General features: G+C 41.1%; 2 protein-coding genes across 4 annotated transcripts in view; one reads left to right on the forward strand and one right to left on the reverse strand.

Annotated features, from left to right (window-relative positions):
- Nucleotides 1–3,064: 3,064 nt before the first annotated feature.
- Nucleotides 3,065–3,796, forward strand: LOC120288771 (F-box/kelch-repeat protein SKIP20-like). The gene has a single exon (XM_039302919.1). The coding sequence runs from the start codon at nucleotides 3,065–3,067 to the stop codon at nucleotides 3,794–3,796; it is 732 nt and encodes a 243-aa protein (XP_039158853.1).
- Nucleotides 3,797–14,644: 10,848 nt separating this feature from the next.
- The window catches only part of LOC104429320 (probable acyl-activating enzyme 18, peroxisomal), a 39,900-nt gene continuing 37,182 nt past the window's right edge, over nucleotides 14,645–17,362 (reverse strand). For all 3 annotated transcript variants that reach the window (XM_039303354.1, XM_039303353.1, XM_010042194.3), the window contains exons 8-14: nucleotides 17,064–17,284; nucleotides 16,617–16,711; nucleotides 16,314–16,530; nucleotides 15,872–15,997; nucleotides 15,619–15,717; nucleotides 15,166–15,372; nucleotides 14,645–14,920 (exon numbers count right to left, since the gene is read on the reverse strand). In XM_039303354.1, coding sequence (XP_039159288.1) covers nucleotides 14,807–14,920; nucleotides 15,166–15,372; nucleotides 15,619–15,717; nucleotides 15,872–15,997; nucleotides 16,314–16,530; nucleotides 16,617–16,711; nucleotides 17,064–17,284 — 1,079 coding nt within the window. In that variant the 3' untranslated portion in view covers nucleotides 14,645–14,806. The remainder of the gene's footprint in view (nucleotides 14,921–15,165; nucleotides 15,373–15,618; nucleotides 15,718–15,871; nucleotides 15,998–16,313; nucleotides 16,531–16,616; nucleotides 16,712–17,063; nucleotides 17,285–17,362) is intronic.

Here is a 17,362-nt window from a genome sequence, read left to right on the forward strand (position 1 = left end):
CTCTTGCACATCTATAACCAGCTCCTCTCTTCCGGCGTCGACTCCGTCCACGGTCTGGGTCAGGTCATCGACCGATCCTTGGACATCGGTGACGAACAACTCCAGCTTTGTCATCCGTTGTGCAAGATCCCCCATTGGATCCCTAGAACTCGAAGCACCACGGTTCTTCTTCCCCTTGGCACCACCTTTCTCGGCGTTCCGCCCACGATCAGCGCAGTTCCCACCCATTGCCAGCGCCTCATCAGATCGTGGATCAGCCATTGCACTTGCGATTTAATCACAAATAAGCTCTGATACCACTTGTCACGGGTTGATTGATTCGCTCTCGATCACTCCTTGGCTTACCCGTGCGGCCTTAAGGTTTTACCCCTAAGCAGCCTTTCAACACTCGACTCATAAGGGACTTTGTAGAGAGAGAAACTTCTTAGAGAGAGAAGCTCTGCTTTTCATATAACATGTGAATGAGAATACAATGAGGGAGGAGACCCCTTTATATACAAGTACAAGCCAAACTGTATCCGTAGATCTCCCTTAGATCTAACGGTGGAGATTGCACCTCCCCATCTACCAACTACCAGCATTAATTACACAACTACTAGCTACTCGCATTTATAGAGTATGCGTACAAATACAGTATCGCCCGCCCCCAGGAGAATACTCTAAGTCTCGGGGGTATAAGCCGAGGGTCTTTAATGTGTCACGCCCGTGTTCGAGAAACCTCTTGGACATGCTTTCTTTCGGGCCGTGACACATGTCTAGGATCCTTCACAACACTGTCAACGCCCCTCTATGCCAAAATAACTCAAACAAATTATAGAAAATTCCACCACATTATATAGACGTGTGCTACTATTCACCATGCATAAATTATATAGTTATGGAGACGGAAGGCACCTTACGCGCTCCCTCGCCCTCATATCAGTAGGTTTCTTTCTATTCTCTTCTGCAAATACAACAGTCAACTCCCAACCAAGAAGCCCATATCCATCCATATGGTACTTAGCCTCCGCAGCATCTGCAGGATCTACATATTGGACGAAACCAAAACCACATGGCTCTCTGCATATAGAGAGAGAGAGAGATACAGGAAAAATTCATAACAGGGTTCATTTGAAAAGCCAAAAAATCAAACAACATAAACAGGGAAAACCACAGCATGTAACTTGCCAGAATATCCCCGACAAGACATAAAGTCAGGATAAGCAAGTAAAAGCAAGCACTCTGGCTGCTAACCTCGCAAGTGTGAGTTTTAAGATGACTTGATATTCTTCAAGACTTGGAACATCTTCTCAATGTATTCAAACCCAACTTCCTTCTAATCTTCACTTCCATTAACATCATCTTCAAATGAACTCTAATTACTTGATTGATCTCTTTAAAACTTTATTTTCACTGGGTAAATATCTCAACAACTTCAATAAAACACCCAACCGGTGAACAAAGGAGAACACAAAAAGCTGCCCTCTGATCCAAATTAAAGTTTGCAAAAATGAACCCTTTAGCATGCTGAGTCAATCTCCCGAAGATGATTTTACCAAAATGTAAACAGTGAAAGAAGACAAACTGAGTAAAACAATTACTAGGAAAAAAACATTTGGATCCACAAGCTCTTGAATATTTCTACAAATTTACTGTGAATAAGAATCATGTATTCAAATTCCTTGCAAATAAAATCCAAGGAGAAAATTGATTTGAATTATTATGACACAGAAATTTTCAGATGCATGGATAAAAGACTCGTTAAGTTTTATTAAATCAGCGTCAAACATGAAACTTGTGAACTCAAAATGGAGATAAGTAGAAAAATTGTATCAGGTAGAAGCTTCCAAAGGATTCCGAAACCAAAGTCTACTACATGATAGCATTAACGTAATTGGCTTCTGTTGCTCACCCAGTGTAGTAGTCCCTGGGCAAATAAATGTCCTTAAGAGCACCAAACTTGCCCAATTGGCTTCGAAGATCTTCTGGCCTGCAATAATTAGTCAAAGGTTATAGTATGCAACATGCCCACAAGAAACCAATATCATTTGCTTTCAAAGAAATGAATACATAGGACAGGAAGAAGAAAAAACTCAGGATATTAATTTTCTCAAGTATGAAGTCTTCAGTTCAATTCCATTGTTTTCTTTAAAAAAGAAAAAAAGAAGTGTGAAACAGGAAGAATTATGTGTAACAATTAAATCAAACGAAGTCCTAGATATGCCTGAAAGAACCAGCCACTGACTCATGTTCGTTCAACTTTATATTCCAATATGGCAATCAAAGAATTAAGTTTAATAAAGAACATACATAATGATCCACAAGGTCCAAGATTTTGGCAAAACAGGATGAAGGAAATGCATAAACAAATTATAAAAAAGAAAAAGAAAAACCTGCAATCATGATGAAGATTGCGAACAAGAAGGCTAGCAGGCATATCTCTGCTGCGACCAACATAACAACCCCTTGGACTAGGGCTCCGTCCTCTCCTGCCATACCCCCTCGGGGAGATGGGGTGTAGCTCCTTCCCTCATTAGAAAGATTGATGAACCCTACACAGTACACGAATGTTTCAGTATGCACACAAAAATGTTGAGGAAATGTAAGAGCAACCAGCATAGCATGATATCAAGGAGCTCGCCCATCTTTTGCTTTAACGAGAAATGAGAAAATTAAAGAAATAATTAAGACAACTAAATGACAGATTGACCGAATCATAATGTTATACGAGCACTGGTAGAGGGAGTCACATATGTCATCCAAAAAAACAAGCAAATTTTCATTGTCTTAATACACCAGAGGGAAATATAGCAATAAGAACAGGGTAATCAGTTCGATTCACAACAGCCATTACACAAGATCCCAAGAACCCAAACACAAGTACCCCACTATCATATGCCAGAGCTAAAGGTACTGAATAAGAAATCTGTACAACAGAGCCACATGAACCCGTATTCAATGTCATGACCCTCAGGGTCTTAAGTAGAATGAATCATCGATCATAAGTGATTGCGTAGAAATAAAATGACAATTACCCTCGATGTTAATGACTGTGTTAACTCATATATTCTCCATTTGCATAGAAATGTGGCCTACAGAGAATTCAAGGAGCTCAATGGCTCTCACGACCCAAAACTCTAACCCTATCATAGTACCATGTGGGCACAAGCTGGTCGGACCGCCCCGCTACTCCATCACCGTCTTCGACCTGGAGATCGGGGCCTGGGACCTGCTCGACCCGGTTCTAGACTACCCAGATGAGCTGCCGCTGTTCTGCCACCTCGCGAGCTGCGATGGCGAGCTGGTGGCCCTCGGGGGGTGGGACCCAGCGACCTACGAGCCGGTGGCCAACGTCTTCGCATACGACTTCGCAGCGCGGGGGGGCGTGGCGATGCCCCGACAGGCCTCCTTCTTCGCCGTGGGCGCGCACGGCAGGCGCATCTACGTGGCCGGGGGGCACAACAAGGGCAAGAACGCGTTGAGGTCGACGTGGGCATACGACATGGGGCGGGGCAAGTGGGCGGAGCTGCCATTGATGAGCCACAGCCGGGACAAGTGCGAGGGGCGGTCCTTCTGGGTGGTTAGCGAGTATGGGATGAAGGACCAGGGCTGGTTCGAGGGGAGCGCGGAGGTGTACGACTTCCGGACCAGGTTAGTGGCGGCGGGCGGAGAGGGTGTGGCCGCCGGAGCGATGCCTGAGCTCACGTGTCGGCACGGGGAGGGACGGGCGGCTATTCGACTGGGCTGGGTCGAACCCGGTGGTCTAGGCCAAGACGTGCTGGGTCGAGCTGGGGAGGCGGACCCGGTGGCGGGGTAGAGTACGAAGGGGGCAACAAGGGTTCTACATGGCAGAGGGGCAAAACAAGAAATTGGAGAGGATCAATGTTCCCGACAAGTTCTCCGAGTTTGCGAGGACTAGGTGCCGCGTCGAAGTCTAAAGCTAGGAAGCACCGATACTTTTCAGGAGTCCTCATGTCGTGTCGTGTCAAACACTTCGACACGTGTCCGATACTCTCGGACACTTGATCAATACGTGTCGAAAAATCCGACACCTGATCAACTTTCCCGACACTCGAGTCGGAATTCTGATATACGAGTTTTCAACATGTATTTCCGATATTGAGGTACATTTTAAAAAATTTCAATAAATGAGATGTCAAAATGTATATATGTGAAAAATAAAATAAAATAATAAAAATAATAAATTGAGAAAGAAGAAAAACCTAGTATTCTCTTTTCTTTTGACTCTCATTTCTTATAATACACAATTCATCCCTTAAGCTTTTTTTTTCCTGCTCTTCCGACATATCTAACATGCGAGATCAAAATGTAGATTGCTTGTTTTTCCGTAAGTTTTATGAATTATTGAGATAGAGTTGAATTTATCAAATTGAAATAATTAATTATATTAATAAATTGTGGATAATTATTTTTAGTATAAAGTCATTCTAGACTTATTTATTTCTTTATGATTTTGAATCAAATTAATTTGATTGAAATAAACATAAAAATGATAATTTATTATGTATATATAAAAATAGATATTAAATATCCAACGTGTCCCAATGTGTCGGAATTTTCTGTTCTTTTAGAAACAACATATCGACGTATCGTGTCGTGTCATGGCGCATGTCACATGTCGCGTGTCGCGTATTGCGTGTCGGTGTCGGTGTTACTTAGGTTTAAAACAAGGAATAAGGAGATCCTTCCCAAAAATGGAAACGGGCGTTTTTATGTTCGGAGCGTGCGGTTTCGGTCACTGTCCGAATTGAGATATTTTCGCCTTTTTCCTTTTTTGGTGCTCGTCTTTTTCTTTTTCTTTTTTGAGAAATGTCTGGAGATGAGATTTTGCTTGTGTACGATTGTAGGTACGGTTTGTCTTTCAACCAAAGCCGGGAAACACACCCAGTTTGGTTAATTGTTTCCTGAGTTTCTAATGATGATGCCTGAAGGTGTTGTGCACAAGCTTGAGCAATGTAATTATATGTGCTAAGCACCTTTTCTTTCTTAATAAGAGTCTATTTGGCGACTTGGACAAAGGATCCTATGTAGATGGAGTTATACACAGATTTAGTTCAGATGGGAACATGAACGATCCACCCTGATTCTTTTTGTTTACTCAACAGTACTCGCCACGATGATTGAGGTAAGTTCCTTTTTTTGTTAATTTTTTTTTTGTCGAGATCAAGGCAAATTCTAGTTGGTGATTATTTTCACCTTCGTTGAATGATGTCTGTTTTAATCCAATCCGATTCTATGTTAGTCAGGATTCAAAAGGTTAGGTGTATATTTATTATCCAAAGTCACCCATCATACAAAGAAATAGAAATTATTCAAGTCTTTAAGTCGGGTTTTTTGCTCTAAATGCCATGATCCACACCCGTTGAAGAAGTTTTCGAGCCCTTACGGCTTAGGTGGGCTCTAGGGTTACAAGACCCATGATCAGGTCATATGATTCCATTAATTTAAGGTGTGCAATACAATATTAAATGCAATGATCGGGTCATATGATTCCATTAATTTAAGGCGTTCAATACAATATTAAATTCAAAATAAACTATCAGAAGCAAAAGATAAGCCAAAAAGTAAGAGTACAACTCGCTCCAATATTATACCTATACCGGTATCCAAATTTAAGACAGTATTTGGGACGGGTTATGTCCCAAACCTATCCCATCAGCCGTTTATTATTTCCCAAATTGGCTATCTATTTTTGTTGGATATATTATTAATATAGTCCAAAATAATATGTTCACATACAAGCCCAATAGATGAAAGCATGGTTATTTGGGTCCATATGGGCCGGAGCCCAATAACATGCATATAAAAACTCTAGGGTTTCCCTACGCTGGAGATAACACTATTGAGCGTTCCAAACTTAACATCTCTTGGTGTAATACTTCAAGCAACCGCTTCTTCTCTCTCAAACCTATAACCTCCAACAATCTTGAAGTATTATGTTCGTGTGTTGGATTTGAGCGAGTAAGGTGTCTTCTTGAAGATTTCGTCAGACGAACTCACGGGTGTAATTTACTTTCGATTTCAACGGTGATATTGGTCGGGATCTAAGTTTGAAGATTCGGGTGACCGAAATCTTTGATTCAAGAATCCAAAAAATTATAGCCAATTTTAGAGGGTGAAACCACTTGAGCTTTGTTCTACTCGTCGATACAAACTTTTTGAGTGGTCACTCGCATCAATCGGAGGTCAGATGGAGAAGTTACGGCACCCGGAAGTTTCCATATGAATTTCTAGCGAATTTCGGGGACGAAATTTCCAGCGAGTTTCAGTGACAAGGACAGTCCATCTTAAGGTTTTTGGGCACTCAGGATCTGTTTTTAAGGTTGTTTCAGCGACAAGGGCAGTCCATCTTAAGTTACGGCACCCGGAAGTTTCCATCTGAATTTCTAGCGAATTTCGGGGACGAAATTTCAGCGAATTTCAGCAGCAGAAATTTCCAGCAACTTTCAGTGACAAGGGCAGTCCATCTTAAGGTTTTTGGGCACTCCATATCTGTTTTTAAGGTTGTTTCGGCGACAAGGGCAGTCCATCTTAAGGTTTTTGGGCACTCTAGATCTGTTTTTGGGTTTGTTTTGACAAATTCCATCTCTACAGAGCGGTTTGATCAAGGTTAAGGGAGTTATTCGACTTTGTTGCTCTGAGGACTTCAAGGTGCACTCTTTCTAACACTTTGCTTTGATTAAAATGGCAAATCGTAGTTCCTATAATATTATAAAGTTGCAATCTTTTGATGTTACTGAATTTCATGGCTATAAATTACATGTTCAATTTAGCATGAAAGAACGTGACATATTCTATACTGTATTTAGTGATTTTGCATCTACCACTGAAGATGTGAATGAATATCAATGGAACAAATATGAGGATTTTTATAGAGATTACTTGTTGAACTCTCTAAATCTTAATATGGCTATGACTTATAGTGAGTATAAGACGGCGAATGAGATATGGGATCACTTGAACACTCAGTTCCAAAAACAAGAGGGGTTATCTAAAACTCTCATAGCGGAGAAATTCTTTGACTTTAAATTCACTATGAATTCAAGCATCACCTCTCAGTTAGTTGAATTTGAGAACATGAGAAACAAGCTGAAAGATGATAATTCTGATATGTCCGATAATCTCTTTGTCGGTCTTGTGTTGAGCAAACTACCAACTGAATGGAGTTCTTTCAAGACTAAAATGCACATATTGAAGATACATATAGGACTGAATGAATTAAAGAGGTATATTTACATTGATGATCAAAATATTACTAGGAAGAGTTTGGAACAAGTGGGACAACAAAAGTCAGTTGCCAACTTAGTTTCACACTCCAATAAACCTCAGAAAAAGTCCAAGTCACCAAAAGGTGAATCCTCTTCACAGTTAGAGGCCAAAAAGACTATCTTCAAAAAGAAGAAGAAGGGCAAGTGCCATAACTGTGGAAAGTGGGGTCACTGAGCAGCAGAGTATAAGTTGTTGAGAAAGCCAAATAATGACACACCACATAATGATGCCAATATGCTAATAAGAGGATCTGAGCCTCAAGCCTTCATTGGAATGATGAAAAATGGAAAGGTCAGCGTCTCTTTTGAGTGGTGGTTGGATAGAGACGCTACTTGTCATGCTATAAATGACAAGAACTTACTCACTGAGGTCATAGAAGTGAAAGACACTGTGAAAAATTGCAATGGTGGTGAGGCAAATGTGACTCATGCTAAAACTGCAAATTTGGTGCTTTCTTCAAGTAAATTACTAACTCTAAAACATGTTAGAGTAGTAACTTTACTTTTGAAGAATTTGATATCTATGAGTTTACTTGATAAAGCCGGTATGTCTTTTTCAACTATGAATGGTAGAGTAACTTTATCTGTTAACTTATATTATTTTGATTGTGCATTCATGGTTAACGGTATGTATATGTTGAGTTTAAATGCTGATAGCATAAACCATGTAAATTCTACTTTGATTGATCCAAAGTTGCTTCATAATAGACTTGGACATGTGAATTACAGGAAAATGCAACATCTAGCTAAAACTCACAACATTCCATTAAATACTTCTATTCAATTTTATAAATGTGAAGTGTGTGCACAGGCTAAAATCACTAGAAAACCCTTTAAGTTGGTTTCTAAAAGCACACAACTTCTTGAGCTAATACATTCTGACATTTGTGATTTTAGAAATTACATCACTAAAGGTGGTCGGAAGTGTGACATTCCAGATTTTCAACCTTGTTTTCTACTGAGTAAATCGGGCATTTCATTGACGCGCCTATAGGGCTGTTCTCAAAACTGATTACTCTCGAGATAACTAGACTATCTGGGGAAACCACTAAGGATTTTAAGGCAAATAGACTTGAGAATTCGACTAGGAATCGATTTCTCGACCGTGCTCATCTTTAGAGGCCAATACGGCACAATATAAAATCGATTCGAAATCAGAGATAGGCTGGTTCAACTGAGATGTGTGGCTAATCGGGTGACACTACTAAATTGGAAAATTCTCGTCGACCGGCACTAGACTGATTTTCCTATTGTTTTGGGACCCTATGTCCGTATTTGTGTCCTCGAGATTTTCACGACAACCGAGAGTTGCCAATGAGTCGAGTGGATTCATTGTGGCTCGAAAAAAATCGACCACGGGCCATTTGTGCTAAAAATGCCTGAAAGTTACCCGGTAATCTAGGTCATGCTAAATTAGCTGTGAATTCAAGTCTGATTTTAGAAATTGAAGTTTCTGTGATGTCACAATAAATTCTAGGAGTATCGACTCAGTCTCAGAAGATTTTTCTGACAACCGAGACTTTTTGGGAAAAAGTCGTCGGCTCATTTTTGTGCAGAAAATGCCAAAGACGGTTTTCGATTGTGAAATTGAGAAGCATGAGGGATTCTTGGACGAGCAAAATTATCAATTTGATAAATGAGACATCAATTGATTTTATGAGAGCTGATTTAGAGAGAATCAAGAAGGAATTATTGCCAATTGAAGCTTTATTCTTCAAAATTCGTAATCCCCCACACCCTAGCCAAATTTGGACCATTGGGAAGGTTGTGTGGAGTGTTGGTGTGGCCAAGTGAAGGCCAAGGGAGGATACTTGGTTGAGGTTGAATCTTGGAGAGCAAGTTGTGGAAATATCAAGCAAGTGGAGCCCTCCATCCCTCACTTCTCCCCATCCTCTCTCTCTCTCTCTCTCTCTCTCATCTCTATCCTCTCCATTTCTCTCTCATTTCCACCATCCAAGACCCTCTCCTCTTCATTTTCGAATCCCTCAAGCCAGCAAGAAGACCGGCAAAAGGAGCTGCAGCCGTCGCATGCCTCCACCCGCACCACCACCGGTTTCTGCTTCAGCTGACCTCTCGCCAAAGATTTGAGTAAAAAGTTGACTTCCCGGATGAACCAGAGAACGAGCCACATATCACCGTGACGAGGACATCCAGAACGTTCCAACGAGTCTAACCTCATCCCCAATGGAGCCGCCGGACATCCCGTACGGCCGTCTCAAGCTGCCGGACGCCGGTCCGTTGGTCCCCTGCCCGCCTGCACTGTTTCGCGATTTTCTTCGTTTTTCTTCCATTCCGACCATTTCTTTGGCCGTTTCATCCACCTACAAGACCCCTTGACCCTCGGGAGCCATTGGTTGCCGGCCAATCCCTCGTCGGAGCTCCGATCGGCCCGTTTTCACCGTTGAAGTCGCTGGTTTCCTCTCTGCAGTCCGCAAGCCAAGCCCGCAGTTCAGCCCATTGGGATTCGGCCCAACTTCAGCCCAAGAATTGAGCCAAAGACAGCCCAGTATTGAGGCTCGCGAAGGAGCCAAAGCCCATCTTCAAAGTTCAGCCCACAGGTTCAGCAAGTCCATTTCCGAGCCCAAGCCCGCGAAGCAAGTCGGCCCAAGTTTGGCCCAAGCCCAGCTTTTTATGTGGGCCTGCAAGGCTTGTAAGTCTGGCCCGAGTGTCCGCTAACGCCGCCAAAAGTTTGGATTTCGACCGATGTCGCGTCGCCGTTGCGGTGATGCAGTCTTCGCTTTGCTCAAGTGAGTAATCTCACTAATCATTGCTTAGTAGACTAATGATGCTTAAGGGTTAATTAGATTTAATTAAGTGCAATTAGGTGGTTAGATTAGAGTAGATCAGTGATTATTAGATAATTGTGATGCATGTTAGACAATTGAATTATGCAATTAGCAAGTAGAGACGTACTATTATTTAATGAATGCTTCTCGGGATTTTTCCCGACCCTTATCGGGCTTCAATTAGGCATTACGGACCTAAATTGAATTTTTAGTAGTTATTTATTAATTTCGAAATTATTTATTTATTTATTTATTTTTCGAAAATTAGGCTGGGATAGCCGACGACCGAAATTTCGTGTTGATTGCAATGGTGTGTTTAGTTTCTGCAATTGAATGATGTATTGTTGAATTGAGTGATGATTGTGATATATAGGTATTTTAATTAGAAAATACTGGGTGTCCGGTGTTGACACCGAGAGTGGGCTTTAAGTACCATTTCATCTTTGGTGAGCATTGATCAGCTTAGGTGAGTAATATAGATCTATAATAGCTTCAGGGAGCCTTAATACCATTATAGATCTATAGTAGCTTCGGTGAGCAATGGCAAGCAATAATATCATTTAGCGACTTCGAGCAGCTTCAGTGATCATTTTAGATATCAGCTTTAGAGAGCACATGTCATTTAGCAGCTTTGGTGAGCAAATGTTATTAGCAGCTTCAATGAGCAAATTTAGACATCGGCTTTGGGGAGCAATGATATATAAGGATATCATTGGCGAAAACGACGCCTTAAAGAACGCACATAGACTGTCTGCGACTTACGTCACCTTGGCGAAAACGACGCCCAAGAGCATTAATGGAGCTCTGTGACTAAGTATACAATAGGAAGTTTTATATTGAGAAGTAAAATGACCTAGAAATGGTCCAACTGATATGTAATCAACTATGTCGATTGATCAATGATTTGATCCGTTTGTCGTGAATTGATTGATTGAATTGAAATGACCCATGAATGGTCCGATTGACATGAAATCGACTAGGTCGATTGATCGAGATATCGATCTGTGATGTGATTTCTTGGGTGCCTATTGAACTGTGTTAATATGCAGGTGGAATCTGAGGCCAAGGTAAGTCTTCTGACTCGTGTGTGCATAGGCAGCCGGTTAGCATATTTGTTTCCTAATTGAGTCTTAGTGGGGTAGAACTTGCTAAGATGTAGTCTCATCCCGGTTGTGAAACAACATTTCAAGCCCGTAGATGAGCCTGTGAAGAAGGAACCAGAAGAGGACGATGAGCTGGTAAAAGATAAAGAGCTTGAAGGATGTGAGCTTAGTGAGGAAGAGTCAAAAGAGGATCAGGATGATCCTGAGTACGACCCAAATGAGGATTGAAATCTCATCCTCTTTTGTGAATCCTGTATAAATGTGAATAGTGTGAGACTAGAAAGTTATGAATAGTTTTGTGAAGTACCTTGAGTTATGCTCTATATAAAAGTATGGTTGTGAATTTCAATATGGAAATTATGACTTTGCTTTTCTATCCCATCGTTTTATTGTCTTGGGATTTATAATTGCTTCTGCATGTGCTATTAAAAATGAAAGGGTCGGCGATACGTAGTCCTGGGATATCGCATTGTAAAATCGATCAAGTAGAAGGATGTGTGCATGCCCGAGGATTGGGGCGTGACAGGAAGTATCTAATAACATTCATAAACGATTTTTCTAGATATTGTCATGTCTATTTGTTGAAATCGAAAGATGAGGCTTTTGAAAAATTTAAGATTTTCAAGTCTAGAGTAGAAAATCAACTCAACTTGAAAATTAAGAGGTTTATAAGTGATAGAGGAGAAGAATATACTATGTCAAGGTTCAAGGAATTTTGTGCTTCAAAAGGTATAATACTTGAAACCACTACTCCTTATTCACCCCAATCAAATGGTGTTGCCGAGCGTAAGAATAGAAAGTTAATTGAAATGTTAAACTCTACATTACTTACAGCTAACATGCCTTCCTCCTACTGAGGAGAAGCAGTTCTAACTGCTAATCACATCTTGAACAGGTTGTCGCACTCTAAGTTGTCCATGACATCTTATGAGATATGGCAAAAACACTCTTGTAGATATGATACTCTTAAGACTTGGGGCTGTATTGCTTATGTAAGTATACCAGATCCTAAGAAACCTAAGGTGGGATCTAGAACCATTACTTGTGTATATCTAGGTAGTGCAGAAGATAGTGCTGCAAATAGGTTTTTAGATTTATCTACTAATACAGTGATAGAATCTAGAGATGTAGTGTTCTTCGAAAACAAGTTTCTCAGAGATCAAGGCTTGAATGTTTCTAGATCTACATATATGATTTTAGAATCTCCTGTAGAATCTGAAGCAGGCCCTTTTGACACTAATCCCACACAGTTGGCTATTGAACCAATCACAGTTAGAGTATCTACAAGAGAGAGAATTCCCAAAAGTTTTGGTGAGGACTTTGTTGCTTACCACCTTGAGGATGATCCATTCCCTATCAAGAAGCAATGAGATCTAGGGAATCTCTACTGTGGGCAGAAGCCATAGATGATGAAATGAGCTCTCTGCTGCAGAATCACACTTGGCAGCTAGTAAATTTGCCAAAAGGGGCTAAAGCTATAGGCTATAAATGGATGTTAAAAAAGAAACTGAATAGTGATGGATCAATAGCTAGATACAAAGCACGTTTAGTAGCTAAAGGCTATAAACAGTAGAGTGGAATAGACTATTATGATGTCTATTCACCTGTGTGTCATCTATCAACTATAAAAAAGAATTCTTGCTTTAGCATCTATTGAACACTTTGTAGTGCATTAAATGGATGTAAAAACAGCTTTCTTAAATGGGGATTTAAATTAGGAAATTTACATAAAACAACCGGAAGGATATGTTATGAAAGGTCTTGAGGACAAAATTTGTAAATTGAATAAATCCCTATATGGTCTTAAACAAGCACCTAAGATGTGGCATCTTAAATTTGATGAAGTGGTAAAGAGTTATGGCTTTCAGTCTAGTTATTCAGATAAATGATGATTTAGTTTAATACTTTACTGCTGAAATACTCTTTGACCGATCCAAGTTGATTATCTTGGACTGAATGCGGATGATTCATGTTTGTGTGAACATTACATTGACCACCTTTATTGGATTGTGTTGTATGGTGAACATAGGAGGAGATTATTGGATATATTATTAATATAGTCCAAAATAATATGTTCACATACAAGCCCTATAGGTGAAAGCATGGTTATTTTGGTCCATATGGGCCGGAGCCCAATAACATGCATATAAAAACTCTATAGTTTCCCTACTGTTGGAGTAACACTGCTGAGCGAAATGCCCAAACTTGACGTCTCTTGGTGTAATACTTCAAACAACCGCTTCTTCTCTCTCAAACCTATAACCTCCAACAGTTTTAACATAGTAGCTCAAACCAGGCCCACCTCACCTAAGTAGTCAAGTCCCATCTACTTCACCTCATTAACAAAGATGGTGTTCTTATTGAACATACCAAGAAATAAGAAGAAGAACACCCAGTAGCCTTCTTTACCAAAAAAAAAAACACCCAATAGCCTCGTGCCATCTTTTCTCCTCATCTATCAATGAGTTGGAGGCTTACTTGACAATCAACTACTCTAAGTACATTAAAAATAAGCTTGACATTTTTCAGTTTTTTCCACCGTCGCTCGGGACTTATTGACGTCACCTGTGTCTAGGATATTAACAGAGTCTATGGTTAATACTAGCCGATAGATTATGGAGAACATTTGATGCAGTTTGATCACGCAATTTCTCAATTCAACGTTTTTCACTGAGTTTTTAGCCTTTCGTGGATAAAAACGGGCCCTAATCGGACGGCTGGCACGTTTTTTAGCCTTTCTTGGGTAAAAAACAGGCCCCCGATCGGCCCAGCCGGCACGTGGGTACTGGGTAGGCGCGGCAACTGGCCGCCCGATGGCTAGCGCTTTCACTTCTCGTCGGCACTATCTTGTCGCCGCCGGTCACTTTCTTCCGCACTCCTCCGCTCCAATAATGCCACAACCAAAACGTTGAAAGAACATGCGTAGCGAGCGTGGTTTCCGCGTGGTCACAAAGACAGAATGCCACAACGACGCTGGTCCCTAATGCGATTTCCCGCACGTCCCCGTCATTCGTTTCGTCTTCCAATCACGGTCACACCGAGCACGCGGGAACAGTTCGGATATACGGGCATCAATGATTCAAATCTCGAACGGCCTAAACGTGGGTCATCGAAGGTCGACGGCTTGGTGGGTCCATCACGGTGCGTTGTTTACGAATATATGGATGATGCTTCATGAACATGCGCGTCGTTTACCGGAACGTTTCTGAATCTTTCGTTTTCGTCTTTGACCTTTACGAACATGTGGATGATACTTCATGGAAAGTGAACTTGATCGTGAGTGTCTGCCCATGAATCATGCCTCGTTCAGATGATGTTTTGGTAGGGTGACTGTGCTGCAATAAACTGCTTTACTCATGTGACGTGGTATTAATAAGTATCCTGAGCACTCCCTTGACAAAACTCTGCGAAGAAAAACTTCACACCAAAATCAACTTCAACTCGATTCAGAAACAACATGATGTCATTATTATTGAAAAGACGAGTGTTCTGAATTTCAACCGGATGGTGCTTCTTATTCCAACTATTAATTCTCACACATTTCCTTCAACCCAATTTATATCTCACAAGCAGGAAGTTGGAATCTAGAATCGGAACCTGCACATCGACAGTCGCAGCAAGAATATGGGACGATACTTCCCAGTTGCCTCTACAGCTTACTCTGCGCAAAGAGCTGTTGTCGCATCTGATCCCTCAACACTCTCCTCAGTAGCTTGTTAGAAGCCGTTCGAGGGAACTCGGCGACAATCTTGACAGAGCTTACCTGTCAATCAATTGAGACATTCCAGTTAGCGATCCTCGTGCATGTTCAGATGAAACAAATGCGTCGACCCAAAGATTAGAGATAATCTTCCACTTCTTAAATTCTTTTTTCATCATATTCAATTTTTAACAATAACGTCGATACCATTCATTGAGTTCGACCTTAATTTTTACTTCACAAAAAGCAAACCATGAGCAGCTTCAAAATGCACTGATGCATCAGCATTTACATCTCAAGGATCAAACCTTGAACAAAGGGTTGAGGTTTCGCTGGATGGCTTTCAAGAATTTCATCTTCAGATCATTCGGTTCAGCCTTACACCCCTTCTTGAGCACCACGAGGACAACCAACTGTTCTGGACCGCCAGTGGGTGGTGCTAGACTTATTGCGGCACTCTCTAGTATAGATTCATCTGCTCTATCACAGACGCGCTCAATCTCAACGGAACTAGTCTGCAATACCAAATGGTCCACATTAGAAGAGGAAAACAAATTCGCAGACCCATAAAACAGCATAAGTAAAAAGTTTTAGGTGGAAGTTGTAACATTCTTTTGACCCAGGAGAACCATATTAGAGCTTGTAGCTACTTTGCCTTCCACCACTACCACATATTGCCGGCATATCCAATTTAGTACAACAGCAAAGTTCTTAAGTACTTTTAGACGTTTTTATAAAGAGTGAAATTTGAAGGGTCGTACCTTAATGCCACCAAGGTTCATTGTGTCATCGGCCCTCCCTTGTACAATATAGTACCCTCCAACAGTTCTCTTAATGATGTCTCCATGTCTCCTCAGTTGCTGCAAGTTCGTTTGAATTTTTAAGGCCACGTTTCTTCCATCAATCTACTAAGTTTACTAAGCATAAATTTCCAGTAGCGACAAAACATCCGCATCCAGAGAAGGAAAATGGAATGAGTAAGCCACGAATATTCCACAAATCAACATGGCATACCACTCCCTTGTATGTTGGCATTCCCTTGAAGTAAACTTCCTCATGATCAGCATTGAGCAGCCTATCAGTTGCACCCATGTAAATAGGGAACAGTCCCACTTCGCCAACACAAGGTTGATCATCTGGCTGTACGCAATGAGACAGGAAATTAATTATGTACCATAGAAGGGATTGACTGGTTCTTTAAAATATGTTATTCCTAAAATTGATCATCTGAAGCAGTTTCCAGCAGCGCTGTGGAACCTGTAATTAAGACTACTTGGTGAAGGGCCATGATTTGTGAAATACCCATGTCCACGCCCTGAGAAATTTGTGGTTACTACAGTAAAGAGCTAAACGAGATGGTCTTCAAACTAAATTCAATTAGCTTCTTCTAAGGCTCATAAACACTGTTGGTGCGCATTCCTCGACAGAGAACCTCCTTTACTAGAGAGAATCTTACTCGAGGGACTCCATGGTCGTCCAGGATGACAAAGCCGGTCGTCATGGAAGCATTGCTAAATGCTCCAAAAGCTTGAGGCTGCAGATGATTTCCTTGAATGTAAGACGATGCGAGCTCCGTGCCGCCACAACACTCTATAATGGGGCTATAGAAGGACTTGGAAGAAAGCCAGAGGTCATCGTCGACATTGGATGTTTCCCCTGTGGAGCCAAATGACCTGAGCCACCATTCATAATCTTGTTACTTCTTTACAAAACATTTTGATGATCATGTGACCAATTTGATGAAAAGAAGAAAGAAAACCTGATCTTTGTCCAATCAAGTCCTTCCATACACTGCGTGCTCTTCCATGTTTTTACTAAACTTGGTACTGTGCCCAAAATGGTCACTCCTGCATCCTGAAATAGATGCAGGAACAGGAGAGAAAGTCTGGTTAACAACTTTATAAGTGCCATCTGTTAGTGCCCAACTACAAGAATTGATCTGAAGCTGCTAGAATTGCCTATAAAAGCTAGCGTTTACCGCGCATTGCACGGCTGTCATACACAAATATAATTAAAAATGGAGTATAAAATATTTTAGCATCGATATAACATTACTATTACAAAATCATGCATGCTAAGATAACAAAATCTAGTCTGCAACAATTTAGCATGGCCTTGTATATGTTCCCCCATGATAGGAGAAAACAAAGGAAAAGGGGTGATCCATGCAAAGTAAAAAGTAAACTGCCAGGACTGCAGGCCTCACCTGAACAAATTTTCCAAAATCACGTCCTAGTGGAGAACCATGGTAAAGAGCGAGAGTTGCACCAGCTAGAAAGCAAGAGTAGAGTGCAATCGGTCCCATGACCCACCCTAAGTTTGTAGGCCAGAAGAGCACGACTCCAGCCTGAACATCCATATGAGCCCACGAATCAGCACCGCATCGGATAGGCGAGAGTTGAGTCCAGGGTATCGCTTTTGGTTCTCCTAATTATTCGCAGGAAGGAATTACATCACAGAATTCTCAAAGTTAGGTGTAAACAAGGCGCTATCTTCAACTTACAC

This window comes from Eucalyptus grandis, chromosome 10 (genome assembly GCF_016545825.1).
Source record: "Eucalyptus grandis isolate ANBG69807.140 chromosome 10, ASM1654582v1, whole genome shotgun sequence".
NCBI lineage: Eukaryota > Viridiplantae > Streptophyta > Magnoliopsida > Myrtales > Myrtaceae > Eucalyptus > Eucalyptus grandis.

Coding starts and splice junctions, on each gene's coding strand:
- LOC120288771 (XM_039302919.1), top strand. CDS start 3,065: ATGTGGCCTACAGAGAATTCAAGGAGCTCAATGGCTCTCACGACCCAA.